General features: G+C 35.9%; 2 protein-coding genes across 6 annotated transcripts in view; both read right to left on the bottom strand.

Annotated features, from left to right (window-relative positions):
- Positions 1-18,911, bottom strand: part of LOC307185216 (SCAN domain-containing protein 3-like) — a 546,171-nt gene that overhangs the window by 160,786 nt on the left and 366,474 nt on the right. The gene's annotated exons all lie outside the window — the stretch shown is intronic.
- UBE2K (ubiquitin conjugating enzyme E2 K) overlaps positions 1-18,911 on the bottom strand; it is a 104,970-nt gene that overhangs the window by 53,147 nt on the left and 32,912 nt on the right. For 3 of the 5 annotated variants that reach the window (XR_013827911.1, XR_013827912.1, XM_079919123.1), the window contains exons 2-4: positions 12,629-12,685; positions 10,607-10,700; positions 6,370-6,428 (exon numbers count right to left, since the gene is read on the bottom strand). Coding sequence is in view for 1 of the 5 variants with exons in the window: in XM_079919123.1 (XP_079775249.1) it covers positions 6,370-6,428; positions 10,607-10,700; positions 12,629-12,685 (210 nt within the window). In the remaining 4 variants the exon portion in view is untranslated. Of the gene's footprint in view, positions 1-6,369; positions 6,429-10,606; positions 10,701-12,628; positions 12,700-13,519; positions 15,124-18,911 lie in introns of those variants that run through there. The other 2 variants (XR_013827914.1, XR_013827913.1) reach the window with 2 other exon arrangements.

Here is an 18,911-nt window from a genome sequence, read left to right as displayed (position 1 = left end):
AGCTCTATTTACAATAGCCCGGAGATGGAAACAACCTAAGTGCCCATCATCGGATGAATGGATAAAGAAGATGTGGCACATATATACAACGGAATATTACTCAGCCATAAAAAGAAACGAAACTGAGCTGTAATGAGGTGGATAGACCTAGAGTCTGTCATACAGAGTGAAGTAAGTCAGAAAGAAAAAGACAAATACCGTATGCTAACACATATATATGGAATTTAAGAAAAAAAAATGTCATGAAGAACCTAGGGGTAACACAGGAATAAAGATGCAGACCTACTGGAGAACGGACTTGAGGATATGGGGAGGGGGAAGGGTGAGCTGTGACAGGGCGAGAGAGAGTCATGGACATATACACACTAACAAACGTAGTAAGGTAGATAGCTAGTGGGAAGCAGCCGCATGGCACAGGGATATTGGCTCGGTGCTTTGTGACAGCCTGGAGGGGTGGGATAGGGAGGGTGGGAGGGAGGGAGATGCAAGAGGGAAGACATATGGGAACATATGTATATGTATAACTGATTCACTTTGTTATAAAGCAGAAACTAACACACCATTGTAAAGCAATTAAAAATAAATAAATAAATAAAGTATGTGGGCTTCCCTGGTGGTGCAGTGGTTAAGAATCTGCCTGCCAATGCAGGGGACATGGGTTCGAGCCCTGGTCCGGGAAGATCCCACATGCCGCGGAGCAACTAAGCCTGTGCACCACAACTACTGAGCCTGCGCTCTAGAGCCCGCGAGCCACAACTACTGAGCCCACGTGCCTAGAGTCCATGCTCTGCAACACGAGAAGCCACCACAATGAGAAACCCGTGCACCACAATGAAGAGTAGCCCCCACTCGCCACAACTAGAGAAAGTCTGCGTGCAGAAACAAAGACCCAATGAAGCCAAAAATAAATAAATAAAATAAAATAAATTTTAAAAATAAATAAAGTATGCATTGAATCAAACTTCTTCTATCCTATACTCAGCTGATTCAAAGATACATCTTCTCTGTTCAGAAGTAAACCTTCTGCTCTTCAGGTCAATAGTTTATTGCAGAGTAATAAAAAATACTCTGTAACCATGTTAAGATAAAACAATGTAAGTTTTCAACTGGGTGCAATTTTAGCTGCACAGTAGCGAGAACATGACAGTTAACGTCAATACTTTTACCTCAGAAGGCTTAAAATTAAACCTGAGGCTACATATTAAACATATGTGAACATAATTATGCAAGACATTTACACAAATATTCCCCACTCTTTCCATCATTATCTACCAGTCAAAATTCAAATCTAATATAGTAAATATCTAGAACATATTTATCAACATTAATTAGCATCTACTCCAAAAGCTTACGGCCATAAATGGGAGGAGTACCATATTTAAAAGAATACTAAATTCCAAGTATAACTAACTGGTAGAAGCCAGAGGGAGACAAATGTGGGTTGACTGAAGGAAGACCTTTCTAAATCTTGAAGTTACTTCAACATGGTATGGCTGGAATTAAGACAGTAGTGGCCTGAAGAGCAACATGAACTAGTAGCAAAAACATCAGACAGACCTCAGTTCTTATGTTTTTAGTCCATTTTTCTTGCTTTTCTGAAAAAGGTGGGAGGAGGAAGTGTTAATACAATAGTGATTTCAAAGATTAAATGAAATAATGTATCAAGTGCCTAAGACAGAACCAGAACTATGCAATCACTTTTGACTTACATTTACAGACTACAGAGGGAAATAAACACTTTTATTGAGACAATAATTTGCCCCCATTTAAAGTGCACAACTTCATGGTGGTTAGTACATTCACAGTTGTGCAACCATCACCAAAATCTAATTTTTGACCATTTCAACACCTCAAAAAGAAACTACAGGGACTTCCCCGGGGGTCCAGTGGTTAAGACTCCACACTCCCAATGCAGGGAGCCCAGGTTTGACCCCCGGTCAGGGAACTAGATCCTGCAAGCCGCAACTAACACCCGGCGCAGCAAAATAATTATTTATTTATTTAAAAAACAACAACAACAACTGGGCTTCCCTGGTGGCACAGTGGTTAAGAATCCACCTGCCAATGCAGGGGGCACAGGTTTGAGCCCTGGTCCGGGAAGATCCCACATGTCGTGGAGCAACTAAGCCTGTGCGCCACAGCTACTGAGCCCGTGTGCTAGAACTACTGAAGCCCACGCACCTAGAGCCCGTGCTCCACAACAAAAGAAGACACCGCAATGAGAAGCCCGCGCACCACAATGAAAAGTAGCCCCCGCTCACTGCAACTACAGAAAGCCTGCTCACAGCAACGAAGATCCAACACAGCGAAAAAATGAATAAATTAATTAAAAATAAAATTAAATTAAAATAACGAATTGTATTTCTATAAACTGTAAATAAACAATTTGAAAATGAATTAATTTTAAAAAAAAGAAACTACGTAACCAACAGCAGTCACTCCCCATTCCTCCACACTCCTCCAGCCCTAGGCAACCACCAGTCTACTTTTTTTTCACTGTGATTTGCCTCTTCTAATGTTCATATAAATGAAATCATACAATGTGTGGCTTTTTGTGCCTGGCTTTTTCATTTAGCGTGATGTTTTGAAAGTTCATCTATTTTGTAGCACATATCAGCACTTTTATCACTTTTATAACCAAATGTGGTATGGATATACCACATTTAATTTTTCCATTCAGTTGATGGACATTTAGAGCACTTCCATTTTTTGGCAGTTATGAATAGTGCTGGTATGAACATTTGTGTGCAAGTTGTGTGGCCACGTTTTCGTTTCTATTGAGTAGATATCTAGAAGTAGAACTGCTATGTGTTGTATGAAAGGAGAGAAGGTTAGCACTGCCCTCGACAAGGATGGAAGAAGCTCTCGGGCCTGACAACATGCATATGGTTAAGGCACTGACACCTACTTTGTGGCATCTAACCATTTTTTTTTCAATAAAAAATAAATTTAAAAAAGAAATAAGTGTTGTAGAAGTAGAACTGCTAGGTCATAAGGTAACTCTACGTTTACCATTTTGACCAAAATATTTTTCAAAGCCAGCTCCAACACTTTACATTCCTACCAGTAACGTATGAGAATTTCAAATTAAAGAGGAAATTTAAGCATCAATGCTACTGTATTTTACAACGTTGCAGAGGGAAGCCAACAGACTACTTCAAGAAGGCCCTCTTAGGGTGGTAGTCACTGGTTAATGCTAGCTAATATTTACAGCATGCTTAGTCTGAGCAGGCACTGTTCTAAGTATTGTATTTCACTGAATCTCAGGTACCATCAATTATTCAATACACCATTATTTTATGTACCTTGAGAAAGAAAAAAACTCTGCCAATTAAGTTATAACATCTCATCCACTGAAAGATATATCCTGATTTCAGAGATGTTAAAAATATGAAAAAATATTTCATAGAATTATTGAAGTATTGTTTTTTAAATGGACTACTCTTTTAATCTTCATAATCCTTTCAAAGGATTTTACAAATGAGGAAACACACAGTGGTTAGATAGCTTGCCTAAAATCAAGAAGCCAGTTAAATGCCAGAAGTAAGATTTGAACTGTGGTTGATTATTTTTGTTCTTGGTGGAGTCATATTGACCGTTTCAGAGATTTTGCCCTTATTCCTTCCTCATTAGAAACAAGAAGTAGAGCACAGTGGGCCTTACAGGATCTAGTTTCTATTTAACCTCTAAGCCTCAGTTCCCTCATTCATTAAGACTGTTATGAAGACTTTCAGGAAAGGCATATAAAATTCCTAGCACAAAACAAGTGACAACTGCTACTATCATTATTTAATAGTAAAAATATAGTGGTTAAGAGCAGTCTCTCTTGAGATCTTTTCTTTCTTCCCTCATTTCCATTAAAATTTTTTTAGGCTTTGAGGTCATCCTTATCTCGAAACATTTTAAAATCCTCTTTTCTTAAATTTACAGTATTCTATAATTAAAGTAACCTCAAGTCACTACTCATTCTAATGATCACACTGACAACCAAGATTACCTAGTGGAGGGTAACTAGGGTAAGGATGAAAATTAAGTCACAAATGTAAGATGAAAGCTTAATAGTGGTCATCTCCAAGTGGTCATACTAGAAAAAAAAAAAATGTTCTTTTAATTCTTCACTATTCAAATTTCTACAACAGGGGCTTCCCTAGTGGTGCAGTGGTTAAGAATCCGCCTGCCAATGCAGGGGACACAGGTTCAAGCCCTGGTCCGGGAAGATCCCACATGCCGTGGAGCACCTAAGCCTGTGCACCACAACTACTGAGCCTGCGCTCTGGGGCCCACGAGCCACAACTACTGAAGCCCGTGCACCCAGAGCCCATGCTCCACAACAAAAGAAGCCACCACAGTGGGAAGCCCATGCACCACAACAAAGGGTAACCCTGCTTGCCGCAAGTAGAGAAAGTCCACGCGCAGCAACAAAGACCCAACACAGCCAAAAATAAAATAAATAAATTTATTAAAAAAAAAAATTTCTACAACAAACACAAACTACTTTTACAAAAGGCAAAAAAAAAAAAAAAATCAACCAGGCTTAAAAGGTAGAAACAACCAAAATGTCCATCGATGGTTAAAGGGATAAACAAAATGTGGTGGGTATGTACAAGGGAATACTATTAAGCCTTAAAAAGGAATGGCATTCTGCCACAACTTATAATATGGATGAACCTTAAAGATATTATACTAAGTGAAATGAGCCAGGTACAGAAGGACAAAAATCGTATGATTCCACTTAAATGAGGTACCTAGGGTAGGAAAAATTCATAGAGAAAAAATATAACAGTGGTTACCAGCATGGAATATCAGGGAGTTATTGTTCAGTAGGGAAGATGAAAATGTTCTGGAAATGGATGGTGGTGATACACAGAAAACAATGTGAATGTGCTTAAGTGTCACTAGACTGCACACTTAAAAATGGTTAAAATAGTAAATTTTATGTTATGTATACTTTACCACAATTTAAAAACATCAACCAGGCTTATCAGAAAATAGATATACATAAACAACAGGATAACAGGCACCTCAAACTGGTAGGTGACTCAACTTCACCCTGGAACTTCCACTGCTGTGTCTATATTCTTAAATGGGGCACAACCAGTAGGCTGAATGAATGAATTCTGGAACATTTTCTGAGTGACTACTATCATATGCTCAAGGGACACTATACTTTCAGGAGCCATAGAAAATACAAAGGTGTATTAAGCCGTGGTCTTTGACCTCAGGAGCACAAAAGCTAGTGAAAGATACATATCCCCAAATAATACAATACATTAATTGGTACTGTAATTGTGGTGGTACTATATAAATTACATAAAATGCTATTGGGAGTAGAGGGAGAAACATTTTGACAGGCACAGCGTAATGGAGAAAGTGATACTTTACCTAGACCTCAAAAGAAAAGTAGAATTTTAAATGACAGGGACAATGGTTCAAGTGAAAATGACAGGGAAGTGTGAAAGAATAAGCATTAACCTACAAACAGCAAATAATCTAGGCTGGAGAAAAAGAAACTCATATTGTGGGTGAGGGCAGCAGAAGATTAGGATGGAAAAAAAGACTAAGGTCAGGTTACAGGAGCTTTTAAATGCCCAGCTAAGGAGTTCAGACTATTAACAAGGAAAGAAAAGAAACATGATCAAAACTGCACTTTAGGAAGATTTATAGAACAACAGTGCAAAGAATGAATAGTATGGCAAAGATGAAAGGGTGATCAAATAATAGGCAAAACAGGTGCAGTAATAAAGCTGAATGCCTAAACTAAAATGGTGATGATAGCAAAAGTAAAGACATAAAGGAAGCAATTCAGTCAAAAAATAAGTTTAGGTTAGTTCCCCTTGTTATACACAATCCTAGATTATTGTTTCCTCTTTTAACATTCATCACAGTTGCAATGATTTGTTCATTTTTCCCCCCACTAGAACACGAGCTCCATGAAAGCAAGGACAGCAGTGTAAGTCTTACTTATTGCTATATTGGCACAAAGTACTCAAATAATTGTTGAATAAAGTCAGAGTACTCTCTTCCCTAAAAAATATACTTCTCTGAGGCAAATAAGGACTTGTATAAGGATTCTCTAAATTTGGGAACACTGTAAGTTTTTCCAGACCCAGAATTTAAGCCGTTGTCAGATACACATCCTATTCCTGTCTAAAGCCATTACTAGCTGCCTCTGAGTAAGCTTACTTTCCATTCTAATTCCAGAAGCAAACCATCTGTCATTACCTGACATCTTGTCCATGCTAAATTTACACAGTAAACAATTACAAAAAACTCAATTACAAAAAAATTTGTAATTTTAATAAACACTAAAGTACATATTAATTAAAGGAGCCAAGAAAAAGTTCATGCACAAAAATAGGCTTACAATACCTTAGGGGGATTAAATGGATATGTTTCTGGTATTTTAATCTCTAGTTGATATCTTCCTCCTAAAAAATGGGGAAAACAGAAAGTTAACAGTTGCTGCTCACCTCAAATATGTAAAGCCAAATATAGTGATAGAACTTTTCAAAACATATACTATTTTATAGTCAATTACAACAGATTCATTTTAAAGCTGAAACCCAAAAAGGAAATAAACAAAAGCACTAGTTTTTAATTTAAAGGTTATTTAAAGCATACAGAATACCCATTTTAAACTGATATTAGTTTATCAGTGAATAATTGGAGAGATGGATGAATACATTAAATCCACAGACGATCCAATGCCAAAGACTTCACTGGAACAATTACGTAGCACAGGTTCCATCTCTTTTTGTTTCCTTTAGTCCACACTGATAAGTGTTGCTAAATAACAGGAAAAAATGGAAAGAAAAAAGGAAAAGAAGAAAAAAAGAAAGAAGATAGGGAAGTATAAAGGCATAGGTGGTACAAAGAAAAAGGATACACAGATTACGCCAAAAACTGAAAAATCTACTTCTAGCTGGTTCTCTCAAATGCAAAAATGTCCCAAAGTTTTAATCTGGGACATTAAATTAAATGCCAACACTTCTTGTTAAAATTTAAAAAACAAAATTCAATAGTAAGACAAGAGGCAGGAATAAAGACAAAAACCTACTCTCTTCCTGTAAATGGGTACACAAAGAGACTGTTCTAACCAGTAACATATAAACAGTAGGCAACATTCCATTTTGGTCTGAAGTTATCTTGAGCAACTAGCAGCTAAATAAGTTTTTTTTTTTTTTAAGTTTATCTAGCTTCCCATAACTAGGATATTAAAGGGGGAGGATAACTGCTTCTCAGGAAACTCTGAAGGGGGAATCTTGCACTGGATGGCAGACTGGATTTGAATCCTAACTCTACGGAACCTTCCAATTCTAAGATTTTATGATCCATTACCAAAGAATATTTATCATTCCAAAATACAGCAAATAAAACTGAGCTAGTGAAATATTTATATATGAAACTATGCCTGGGACTTGCTTCAAAATAATCAAGGGATGAATTACATCAAAGACTGGCCATGAAATGATAGTTATTAAAGCTGGCTGATGAGTGCCTGGAGGTTTTTACCTTCTGTATATATCTGAAATTTTCCATAATAAAAAGTAATAAAACAAAAACAGTAATTGTGCTCTAGGAATGCTACTGACTTCAAAATTCCGTACACTCAATTCTCAGTATATCCTGCCACTTCCTTCATTGTTAGAACAGATGAATGTGGATCTAAGAAAAAAACAAAAGAGCAATTCACTTGGTACCACTTTCTTCAAGCCCTTTTGGTGCCAATTCTTCTTTTCTTGCTTATTCCTTTTAATAGAATCCCATACTGACTAATGCACAAGTTGAACTAGATGCCTGAAGCACACAGAATACAGCAGCAGTAAAATATAAAGGAAAGAAGTAAAAAAAAAAGAAACAAAAAAAGACAGGTAAGAGAAGAGTACCTCAAGAAATTTTTGTGTATACAGAGATAACTGTTTATATTCAGAGTTATAAATGCTAGCTTCAAATATAGGTATAATAAATTTAGCCTGAGTAATGTGTACATTCTTCTTTTTCATTCCTATGAATCTTACTTTTTTCATTAAATTCCAAATTACTGTCTCTATAACCTTTCATATAAAGTTTTTCCTTCTTGAATGTCCAAAACAATCTCTTAGGAGCAGTGTGAGAGCCCTGAAATACTATATAAATAATGCTGGACCCTAGAGTCCCCCAAATCCTATTTCTACTCCATATGCTATTGGTATGCTCTGTCTTGCATTATTTGACAACTTCAATATATAATCAATACAGCATTAACCACAGCATTATTTGATATATATCAGAGTAACACAACTAAGGGAGCTTTATGATAACTACATTATTATTATCATAACAGTTTTCACTATAAAACATTTACTTCTTGAAGAACAGCTTTTACTACTACACATTTATAATCTTTAAATGGGGAAGGGATGAATTTTTCAAAAAATACCAAGAATGATTCCATAAATTTAAAACAACTCTTAGGTACAAAGCCTCAAGAACTAAATTGTTCCTCTGCCACTGAGCCGTTAAGGCAAAAGAAGAAAACATGTACAATACCGTCATTTTAACTCAATCTGATTACTTTTAACACTACATAAAATAGCTACCTGATTTCTTAATGATGTTATTAACAATTTAACATTCCACATGTAAACTTTTGCCCTGGCTATTGAGATAAAACAACAACAACAAAAACCTTCAAAAAAAAATCCCTCAAAATTTAGCAAGAGTCCTGAGATAAATATTAGCAAAATATTTTACCCCTGTTCGTATTTCAAAAAAAGTATCTAAGTTTATGCCCTCAAATGTGCTTTTCTTAAACAAAATGAACAACTTCAATAGTTTTATGATAAAAAGAATACAATTTAAGTTTATCTACTTCAAATATATACCTAAGAAGCATATTAAAACTAATCTTATCAAACATTAATGTCTCATTTAGTGGCAGCAGCAGACATAAGCACTTAAAAATGACCAAACTTGTTTCTAACTAATGAATGTGGTATAGTTATAATTTAATCATCCTACAAATAAGTATTGTCCAATTTTTTAAAAATTCATGTACCTTTATTAAGGGTTGCTAAGAAGGTAATAAACATTCTGCCTAGTTCAGGAGATCTCTTGTTTATAAATATCAATTTACTGGAAGAGCTCCATGGTGATAATGCTACTGCCCTAATATCTTTCAAAAATACATCTAAACAACCTAAAAAGTAATTCAAGAATATTTATAATGTATGCCTTCAAGAAGAAGCTTGTATATCATTACAAACAATATCTGCTATTAAGGACGAACTTGATTTTTATAAGATAACTAAAGATCTCTTCTCCATCTAACAACTGTCAAAAGGACTAAATGAATAGCATCCATGAAAGCATCCAGATGAGGCCTGGCATACAGGAGGCACTCATAAAACAATATACAAAATTAAATAAGTCTAGCAATGGCTCATATGAACTATAAAACAGAAAATAAAATATTGTCATTTAAGATTTGGTAGAATGTGCTAAAGACATTCTAGGGTCTTTAAAACTTTGAATGAAAAGAGAAACACAGTCTAGAACATTGAATTTTTCTGAAAAATTTTGGGTAACTGTTCATTACAGAATTGTAGAACCACTACATTCAAAGGAGACATAACCACCACTTCCAATATTCAATCAATCCTGATTTATTCAAGAGCAGAAAGTGATTAGAAACACAGGCTTTGGAGTCAATGGCTATTAGGACTCAAATCCCAGCTGTGCTGCTTAGATGTCTTAGCCAAGTTACTTAACTTTCCTGAGCTTAAGTTTCTTTATCTATGAAACAGTGATAACCGTACTTACCTCTTAAGATTGGTTATAAGGAGTGAATGAGAAAGTACACGTAAACCTCTAACAAGTAAGAACTCAATAAGTGCTACTACTACAAATTCCGTGACATGATTTCCATTAAACAAATATTTGAATGCTTATTATATGCAAGAATCTTGGTTATGCTATATAATCCAAATTTACAGTAACACTCACTACTGAAGATCTGCCTAATGAGGAAATAAAAAGCTATAAAGCTTCTTTCTGTATCTTACCACCCAATTCCATGGTCTAAAGTAGCTATAGACTTAGTTTGTAAACACAGAGTTCAGCAAAACTGTCTCCTTTCTATATGTCTTGAAACGATCACTCAAAGCTTTCCTGAATAAAGAAAATTAAATATTTGGAATACAGCCTGTATGAAGACATATGAGTAAATTACATGCTAAATGACAAACAGGGGAGAGAAGCTTTTCTTTAAAAATTAACATAAGTCAGAAATTTAAGGCAAGGTTTGTTTACAGATACCATATGAAGGGTAACTGAGAGTCCATATAAGTTAAAGTCTTAACATGCTATTTGTTTTATACTGTTAGATTCTAACATAATATAACCTGTAACTTGGCTCTTTGGAAAAAGAAAAAAATTAGCTAAAATTCAGTAAGAAAAATCAGTCTAGATAAGTATCTAAATTTATTATTTAAAAACTGCTGTATATATCCTTAAGCCAAATGAAGTTACCTTTCACGTAGTTTATAAATGCTTGAGATTATTCTGATTTAATGTTTCGGACAAGTTCTAATATGCACAATATTTTGATACAGAAAAAAGTACTTGCCTTCATATGGTGTGTCTGGAGGTCCTGCTATTTCTCCTCTTAATTCTGTAAAATTCTCATCTACAAGATCTACTTTAATTTGATTTTTGCTCGTCTTAAAAATAAACAGAAAATAAATGTTAGTTATATCAGCAAGAAAAAGGCCTATTTTTATTGAAGTATTACCTATAAAAAATTTTGAAACACGCTCTTTCATAAGCTTATCTGCTCTAGTAAAAATAATAGTCTGCTTTTCTAGAACGTAATTAGCCAATCTGAATATTTAAAACAAAAATACTAACAAATTTTAACTGCAATGTTTTTAATGACATAACACCACTTTGAACAACAGTACAATGTCTGGTTGACTTTACAGGAATGTTTTGAGAAAACTAGCAGACACCTTTATTTTATATTTGCTGAGTTCATGTGTGTTAGGTCCAAAGTGATAATTCTATTCATCTGTAGATGAACTCTGCCATTCGATACCCCGGGGCTACATGGGTTCTAGCCCCAACAGAAAATTCAAGATCATTAAAAACTATTTAGGCTATAAGCTCTCACTTAAATTTCTAGATGTTTAGGTTAACTGAAATACTACACCATCAACCAGGATGATGAAAGCTCTAAGTGTCTAATTAATATCGCTTTCCACAATAATTCCTAAAGCCTAAATGCCTCAACAGAATCTTCTAATGCCTTCCTCAAACTGTTTTTCTGCTTAGTTTACTTCAATAGCAATTACTTACTTCTCAAAACAGATTTTTGTATTTATCTACAGCTAATTATTTTGTACTTTACACTTCTCAAAGTACTGTCATATCAATATTATCACTTCAATCTCTCAATAATCTTTAACAATCCCTTCTCATAGTAAACAGTGATCATGATTCAGGAAACCTTCCAGTGGGATTCACTTTAACGCTCCCAAGTACCTGCCTGCAAATGGGCTCTCCGCTTACATTATGTAACCTACCCCAGTATCTTACTGGTCTATTCACCAAACACAATGATCCTCCCCTTTTCTCAATTTTTTAAAACATAAATCCTTAATATACAAAGCTCTCCTTTCATTTTTTGGTTAGGATTTTTATATTTATCTACATCTACTTATTTTGTACTTTACACTTTATACCTAAGTGACACATGTACTCTTATGAAGGAAAGCCCGACAAGATTTCAAAAGTAAATTTTTGCTTTTGAACCCACCTTCTTAAACTTGCTTACTGGATGAAACAGTGTAGGAATTATTGTTTTAAGGTCCCTGACTTCCTCCCCTCACCCCCAGGAGAAGATACCATCATTTTCACTTTCTCTGTACTAAACAGTTTAGTACCGAACGTTAAGTACAGAAAAAATACATAATTTAAAACTCAAATTTTAAAGATTTAATGACTCCTAATTTATCTTATCTTTTAATAAGAACATAGGATTAAAAAACTTACTTTATGCATTTTAACTAGTACTGGTTTATTTCATAACCTTTTTCTACATTTGGGATTGAAGTATTTCATATTTTTCTGAAGATAATTTTACCCCCAAATTAAATTTAATTATAAATATGCATAACGGGGAACTTCTTCCTGTGCCCTAAAAAAATCATTATCATCCTTGGTATTTTCAGAAGAGGATGAAATGTACAATTTTAGTAATGGTAAAATACTTTTTCCAGTAAGCACAGGAATTAATGTTAAAATGAAAATCATAGGCACCAGACGTTCGTTCACCGACCAATTTAAAAAACCAAAAGTGTAACTTACAGACATCTATTTTTCTCCCCTACGATTTCTAAGGGAAACAAGAGTAACCGAATCTTGCAAATCGTGAATGCTTTCAAACTTCTCTATAAGGTTCCCACAATATCCCCTTCCCCAAAAGAAGTAAATAATCCTAAAATGGCAGGATACTAAAGGACACTTACTACACTGAAGTTTGGGGAAGGGTAGAAAGAAGTAACAAATTAGAAAAGCTGCCTTCTAGATTGTCCCCAACTGTTTATTTAGTAAAATGCTAAGTAAACAAATATTAATAAACAAATATTACCTCTGTCCTCATTCCCCCAAAATTGTAATTCAGAGAAAAGTGAGTCTTTTTTTCACTCTAGGGAAAGAACACTATTCGTGTATGAAAAATTTACTAAACAACTCAAGAAAATACAATCACCATGATGAATCCCATTATAAAGTATTCTATGTTCTAGGGTAGGGTTTTTATCCACAGATAACCAAAGATAAAAAGAAAATGGAAAGTTAAAGACAGATTTTTCACAGCTTAATTTTTCTACCACGCAACAATTATCATTTATTACATCCATACTTTAATTCAAACATCCAGTATTTCCACAATCCAAAACTCCAACCCCACTGCCCACACAAAATAACTTAAAATCCCACTTTAAGACTCAAGAACTGAAAGGGGAAAAAATGGAAAACAGCAAAATGACAGACAGTATTTTAAAAAATCATGGCCTTGGAAGTCAGACAGATGTGAGGTGATTCCCAGTTCCGCCACTTATTTGTGATGTTAATTCAGGTAAGTCACCATCTAACTCTCAATTTTATTATTGTAAAATGAGAATACACCTCAGAATTAAATGAAAATTTCCTGGATAGAAGTAGCATAGTTACCCTTCTCCTAACACTATTAATTACAAAAACCTTTGACTTCAAAGCCCTATTTTATAAAATTTATTTCACAGGTCTGTTTCCAAACTAAGAATGGAAACTGTAATTTCTAAAAATAAATAAAATAATGTGTTTTCGATTTTAATGACTGCAACAACCAGGGAGGCTGAGGCTTTCGGATGAAACCTTGAATTGTTTTATCACTATACTATTTTTTCTAAGAACTGTTGGAAAGTTGCTTTACTATATTTTCTTCTCCCAACTTATCTGAACACACAGTGGGACCTCTGGTAGTCTTGATTTTTCTTACGTTTCCTTGTGGCTCCAATGCATTTCCAACACATAAAAGGAAAAGAGATGAACAAAAGCTACAGCTCCTAGTAAACAATTTTTTATTAAATATTTTATTAAGATATAACATGCATAAAGTATGCCAAACAGTACATAACACTGAAGTTAATTTGGAAGTGGTAGATAAACGAACATTACTGCTAATAAGCAACAGTGCAAAATTTAAAGCAATTCTAGTAGATTCTCAAGGCCAAGTGTCTTGATGAACTGACATAATCATCATCACAAAATTCTTTCAAATAATTCCTGGGATCTACTACATGCCAGAAAGCAATCTCAACTGTCAGTGAAACAACTAAGTGACAAAACTAAGTCCCTACCCACTTGGAGCTTACATTCTCCTGGGAAAAACTAAAAATTGATAGATTTTATTGAGAAAGCACTAAGTATAAGCTACTGTTGTTTAACCTGTTTAAAACGTACTACCTATGTGACCTTGAGCAAGTTAACTAACCACTCCATACCTCAGTTTCATCCCCAGTCAATTGGGAATTATAATAGTACCTACTACATACAGTTCATGGGGGAATTTAATGAATACAATATTAATGCCTACCAAATAGTAAATGCTGAATGTATAGTAGCCATTTAACACTTCAATATGTTGACTTTTGATAATGATGTTGGAGCAGAAAACTTCTACATAAAGCAAATATTATACTTTAAAGGAATAATTTATCACTTTAGCCTCTCTTCTATTCATTCTGGAAAAAGTTTTCTAAAATATAATTTAAATCCAAATTTCAGATAAGCAAATATAATTCTAAATGACTCCTAAAGTTATAGATAATTCTCATATGCTATTAAAAAAACTATTAATTTGTTTCCTAGTCAAATCACTACTACCAAAATTCAGGAACACTGCTCATTATTATCATGTAAATAAATGTGAAATTCAATTCTTCCTCATTTGTTGGAAATGAGGCTTAACACTTGCCATTACTTTCTCATAATTTAACATAAATGACTTATGTTTCCCCTACTATTCTAGGGCTCAAGAAGAAACATTTCCACCTCCTAAGCAGTTAAAAACCTGAAACTTGGGACATTCACATTTCCAAAGCAGGGCTGACATGGAAACTAAGAGACTAGAAGAAAAATGGGAAACTGAGGCCATGGGGACACATTTGTGGTCCTTACTAAAAACCAAATTCTAGACCAGTGCTATCCAATAGAAATATAACATAAGCCACAAATGTACTTTATTTTATTCCAGTTATTCATAAGTGATTGTATTTTTTTTAATTGAAATATAGTTGATTTACAATGTTGTGTTAGCTTCTGGTATACAGCAAAGTGATTCAGTTATACTTATATATGCTTTTTTTTAAAAATGGTAATTATATGACCATTTCTCTTTCTCTTTTCTTTTTTTTTTTAAATTTATTTATTTATTTTTGCTGTGTTGGGTCTTTGCTTCTGTGCGAGGGCTTTCTCTAGTTGTGGCAAGCGGGGGCCACTCTTCATCTCGGTGCGCGGGCCTGTCACTATCGCGGCCTCTCCTGTTGCGGAGCACAGGCTCCAGACGCGCAGGCTCAGTAGTTGTGGCTCACGGGCCTAGCTGCTCCGCGGCATGTGGGATCCTCCCAGACCAGGGCTCGAACCCATGTCCCATGCATTAGCAGGCAGATTCTCATCCGCTGCACCACCAGGGAAGCCCATATATATGCTTTTTTAAAAAAATATTTATTTAGTTATTTGGCTGCGTCGGGTCTTAGTTGCAGCACTCCGGATCTTTAGTTCAGCATGTGTGATCTAGCTCCCTAACCAGGGATCAAACCCAGGGCCCCTGCATTGGGAGTGTACGGTCTTAGCCACTGGACCACCACAGAAGCCCCCATATATATTCTTTTTCATATTCTGTTCCATTATGATTTATTACAGGATATTTAATATAGTTTCCTGTGCTAAACAGTACGACGTTGTTATCTATTTTATATATAGCAGTTTGTATCTGCTAATCCCAAACTCCCAATTTATCCCTTCCACACCCCCTTCCCCTTTAGTAACCATAAGTTTGTTTTCTATGTAAGTCTGTTTCTATTTTGTAAATAAGTTCATTTGCATCTTTTTTGGGGGGGCGGGGGGCATGCAACTTGCAGGATCTTAGTTCCCCAACCAGGGCTTGAACCCGGGCCACCTCAGTGAAGGCACTGAGTCCTAACCACTGGACCTCCAGGGAATTCCCCATTTGTATCATTTCTTTAGGTTCCACATATAAGTGATATGATATTTGTCTTTCTCTGACTTACTTCACTTAGTATAATCTCTAGGTCCATCCATGTTGCTGCAAATGGAATTATTTCATTCTTTATATGGCGGACTAGTATTCCATCGTGTGTGTATATGTATATGTATATACACATCTTTTTTATCCATTCATCTGTTGATGAACATTAAGGTTGCCCCCATGTCTTGGCTATTGTAAATAGTGCTGCTATGAACACTGGGGTGCATGTATCTTTCTGTATTATAGTTTTATCTGGATATACGCCCAGGAGTGGGATTGCTGGATCGTATGGCAACTCTAGTTTTTTAAGGAACCTCCGTACTATTTTCCATAGTAGCTGCACCAATTTACAGTCCCACCAATAACATAGGAGGGTTCCCTTTTCTCCACACCCTCTCCAGCATTTAAAATTTGTAGATTTTTTAATGATGGCCATTCTGACTGGTATGAAGTGATACTTCATTGTAGTTTTGATGTGCACTTCTCTAATAATTAATGACGTTGAGCATTGTTTCATGTGCCCCTGGTCATCTGTATGTTTTCGTTAGAGAAATGTCCATTTAGGTTTCCTGTCCATTTTTTGATTGGGTTGTTTGGTTTTTTTGTTATTGAGCTGTATGAGCCGTTTGTATATTTTGGAAATTAAGCCCTTGTTGGTCACAACATTTGCAAATATCTTCTCCCAGTCCACAGGTTGTCTTTTCGTTTTGTTCATGGTTTCCTTTGCTATGCAAAAGCTTTTAAGTTTGGTTAGGTCCCATTTGTTTATTTTTGCTTTTAATTCTATTGCCTTGGGAGACTGACCTAGGAAAACACTGGTACAATTTATGCCAGAAAACGTTTTGCCTATGTTTTCTTCTAGGAGTTTTATGGTGTCATGTCTTATATTTTAAGTCTTTAAGCCATTTTGAGTTTATTTTTGTGTATGGTGTGAGGGAGTGTTTTACAAATGTATTTTTAAATTCTTCTAGTAATCACATTAAAAAGAGTAAAAGGAAACAGGAGAAATTAATTTTAATATTTACCTCCAATATATTAAAAATTATTTTAATATGTAATTAAAATTTCTGAGATACTTCACATTTTATAATACTAAGTCTTCAAGATTCAGTGTCTAACTTACAATTACAGCACCTGCAATTTGGAATGGCCACACTTCAAGTGTTCTAAAGCCACATGTGATAGGCAGATCCACAGAAACAGCAAGTAAAATATCGGTTTCTCAGGGAGGAGGGGAAAATAGGAAGGATCTGTTAATCAGGGATTCTTTTGGGGGTGACAAGAATGTTCTGGAATTATATACTTGTAATAACTGCACAACCTTGTGAATATACTAAAAACCACTGACTAATACACTTTTTAAAAGAGTAATTTTGGGGCTTCCCTGGTGGCACAGTGGTTGAGAGTCCACCTGACGATGCAGGGGACACGGGTTCGTGCCCCGGTCCAGGAGGATCCCACATGCCGTGGAGCGGCTGGGCCCGTGAGCCATGGCTGCTGAGCATGCGTGTCCGGAGCCTGTGCTCCGTAACAGGAGAGGCCACAACAGTGAGAGGCCCGCATACCGCAAAAAAAAAAAAAAAAAAAAAAAAAAAAAAAAATAATAATAATAATAATTTTTTTTTAAACTTGAAGGAAAAGAAAAAATCACACATAGCTAGTGGGTACAGTACTGGACAGTGTAGCTCCAAAGAACCAGGAAATAATAGCCTCTCCAATTACAGAAACAGTGTGCCATGAAAATTTTACTTTCTGGACTTTTGTCATCACACTTCACACAATCTAGAATACAGAATAATTACAGTTCTGAACCTACTAATTCCATGAATATTTATTAAGTACCCACCATTTGCAAGGCAAATAGGTACTGGTGGTAAAATCATCAACCAGAAATGTTCTCTAACCTACCTTATCCCCATAAATAGAGTTTTCATTCTAAGGTATTAAACAACAAATTATATAATTTTTAAATGAAGGATAGGATATCATGAGTCATGATTAAGAAGAGGATTCCCTCAGGAAATCACCTTTAAACGATTTAACTTAGGCAATGACAGCATTTCAGGCAGAAAGTTCATCCTGTGCAAAGTAGAGGCGAGGAAGGACTTGGCATGTTTAGAAATTGAAAAGCCACCAATGTGACTAGAATACACAGAATAAAAGAGCAGAAATGAGGGAGGGAAAGTAGGCAGGAGCCAGATTACGCAGGGTCATGAAGAACAATAAGAAAAAAAAGTTGTGACAAGACAAACAGATTTGGGTCTTTTAAAACATCCTGGCTGCAGTGGGAGGGAAATGCCTGGAGGGAGATTAAAGCAGATACAGAGAAGAAGGTTAGGAATCCAGTGAGAGTGATTAGAAAGTACACTGAGATGAAGAGAAGCAGATGAATTAAGACTGGCAGGAGATAAAATTTATAGAACTTAGTTATTATATACTAAAACTGTATGATCTTAAGGAGGGAACAAGGATCACCCTACGGTTTTGATTTTCCACTGGGTGGATGGTAAAACAATAACTAAGATAAGGAAACGGGAAATTGAGGGGTCAGAGTTTGGGGAAGAGGGAAAATCAGAAATTCAGCTTTGGACATGTTGAAAAAAGATATTTACGAAAATCCAAAAGGCCAAGTAGACAGTTGAAAACTCAGGTCTAGAGTTCAGGAGTGAGCTTGGCTGAAGATATGGTGAACAAGAGGAAAATCCAGGATACTCTGTTATCACTGGCACCAAAGAAAGAAAAATGTTTCAAAGAGAAGAGCAGTTAGGGCTTCCCTGGTGGTGCAGTGGTTAAGAATCTGCCTGCCAGTGCAGGGGACACGGGATCGAGCCCTGATCCGGGAAGATCCCACCTGCCACAGAGCAACTAAGCCCGTGCACCACAACTACTGAGCCTGCACTCTAGAGCCCACAAGCTACAACTACTGAGCCCACACACCACAACTACTGAAGCCCGCGCACCACAACTACTGAGCCCGCACACCACAACTACTGAAGCCTGCGCGCCTAGAGCCATTGCTCCACAACAAGAGAAGCCACCGCAATGAGAAGCCCGCGCATCGCAACGAAGAGCAGCCCCTGCTTGCCACAACTTGAGAAAGCCCGCACGCAGCAACAAAGAC

The sequence above is a fragment of the Stenella coeruleoalba genome (genome assembly GCF_951394435.1).
Source record: "Stenella coeruleoalba genome assembly, chromosome: 4".
NCBI classification, from domain to species: domain Eukaryota; kingdom Metazoa; phylum Chordata; class Mammalia; order Artiodactyla; family Delphinidae; genus Stenella; species Stenella coeruleoalba.
This window is presented reverse-complemented; position numbering and strand designations above follow the sequence as displayed.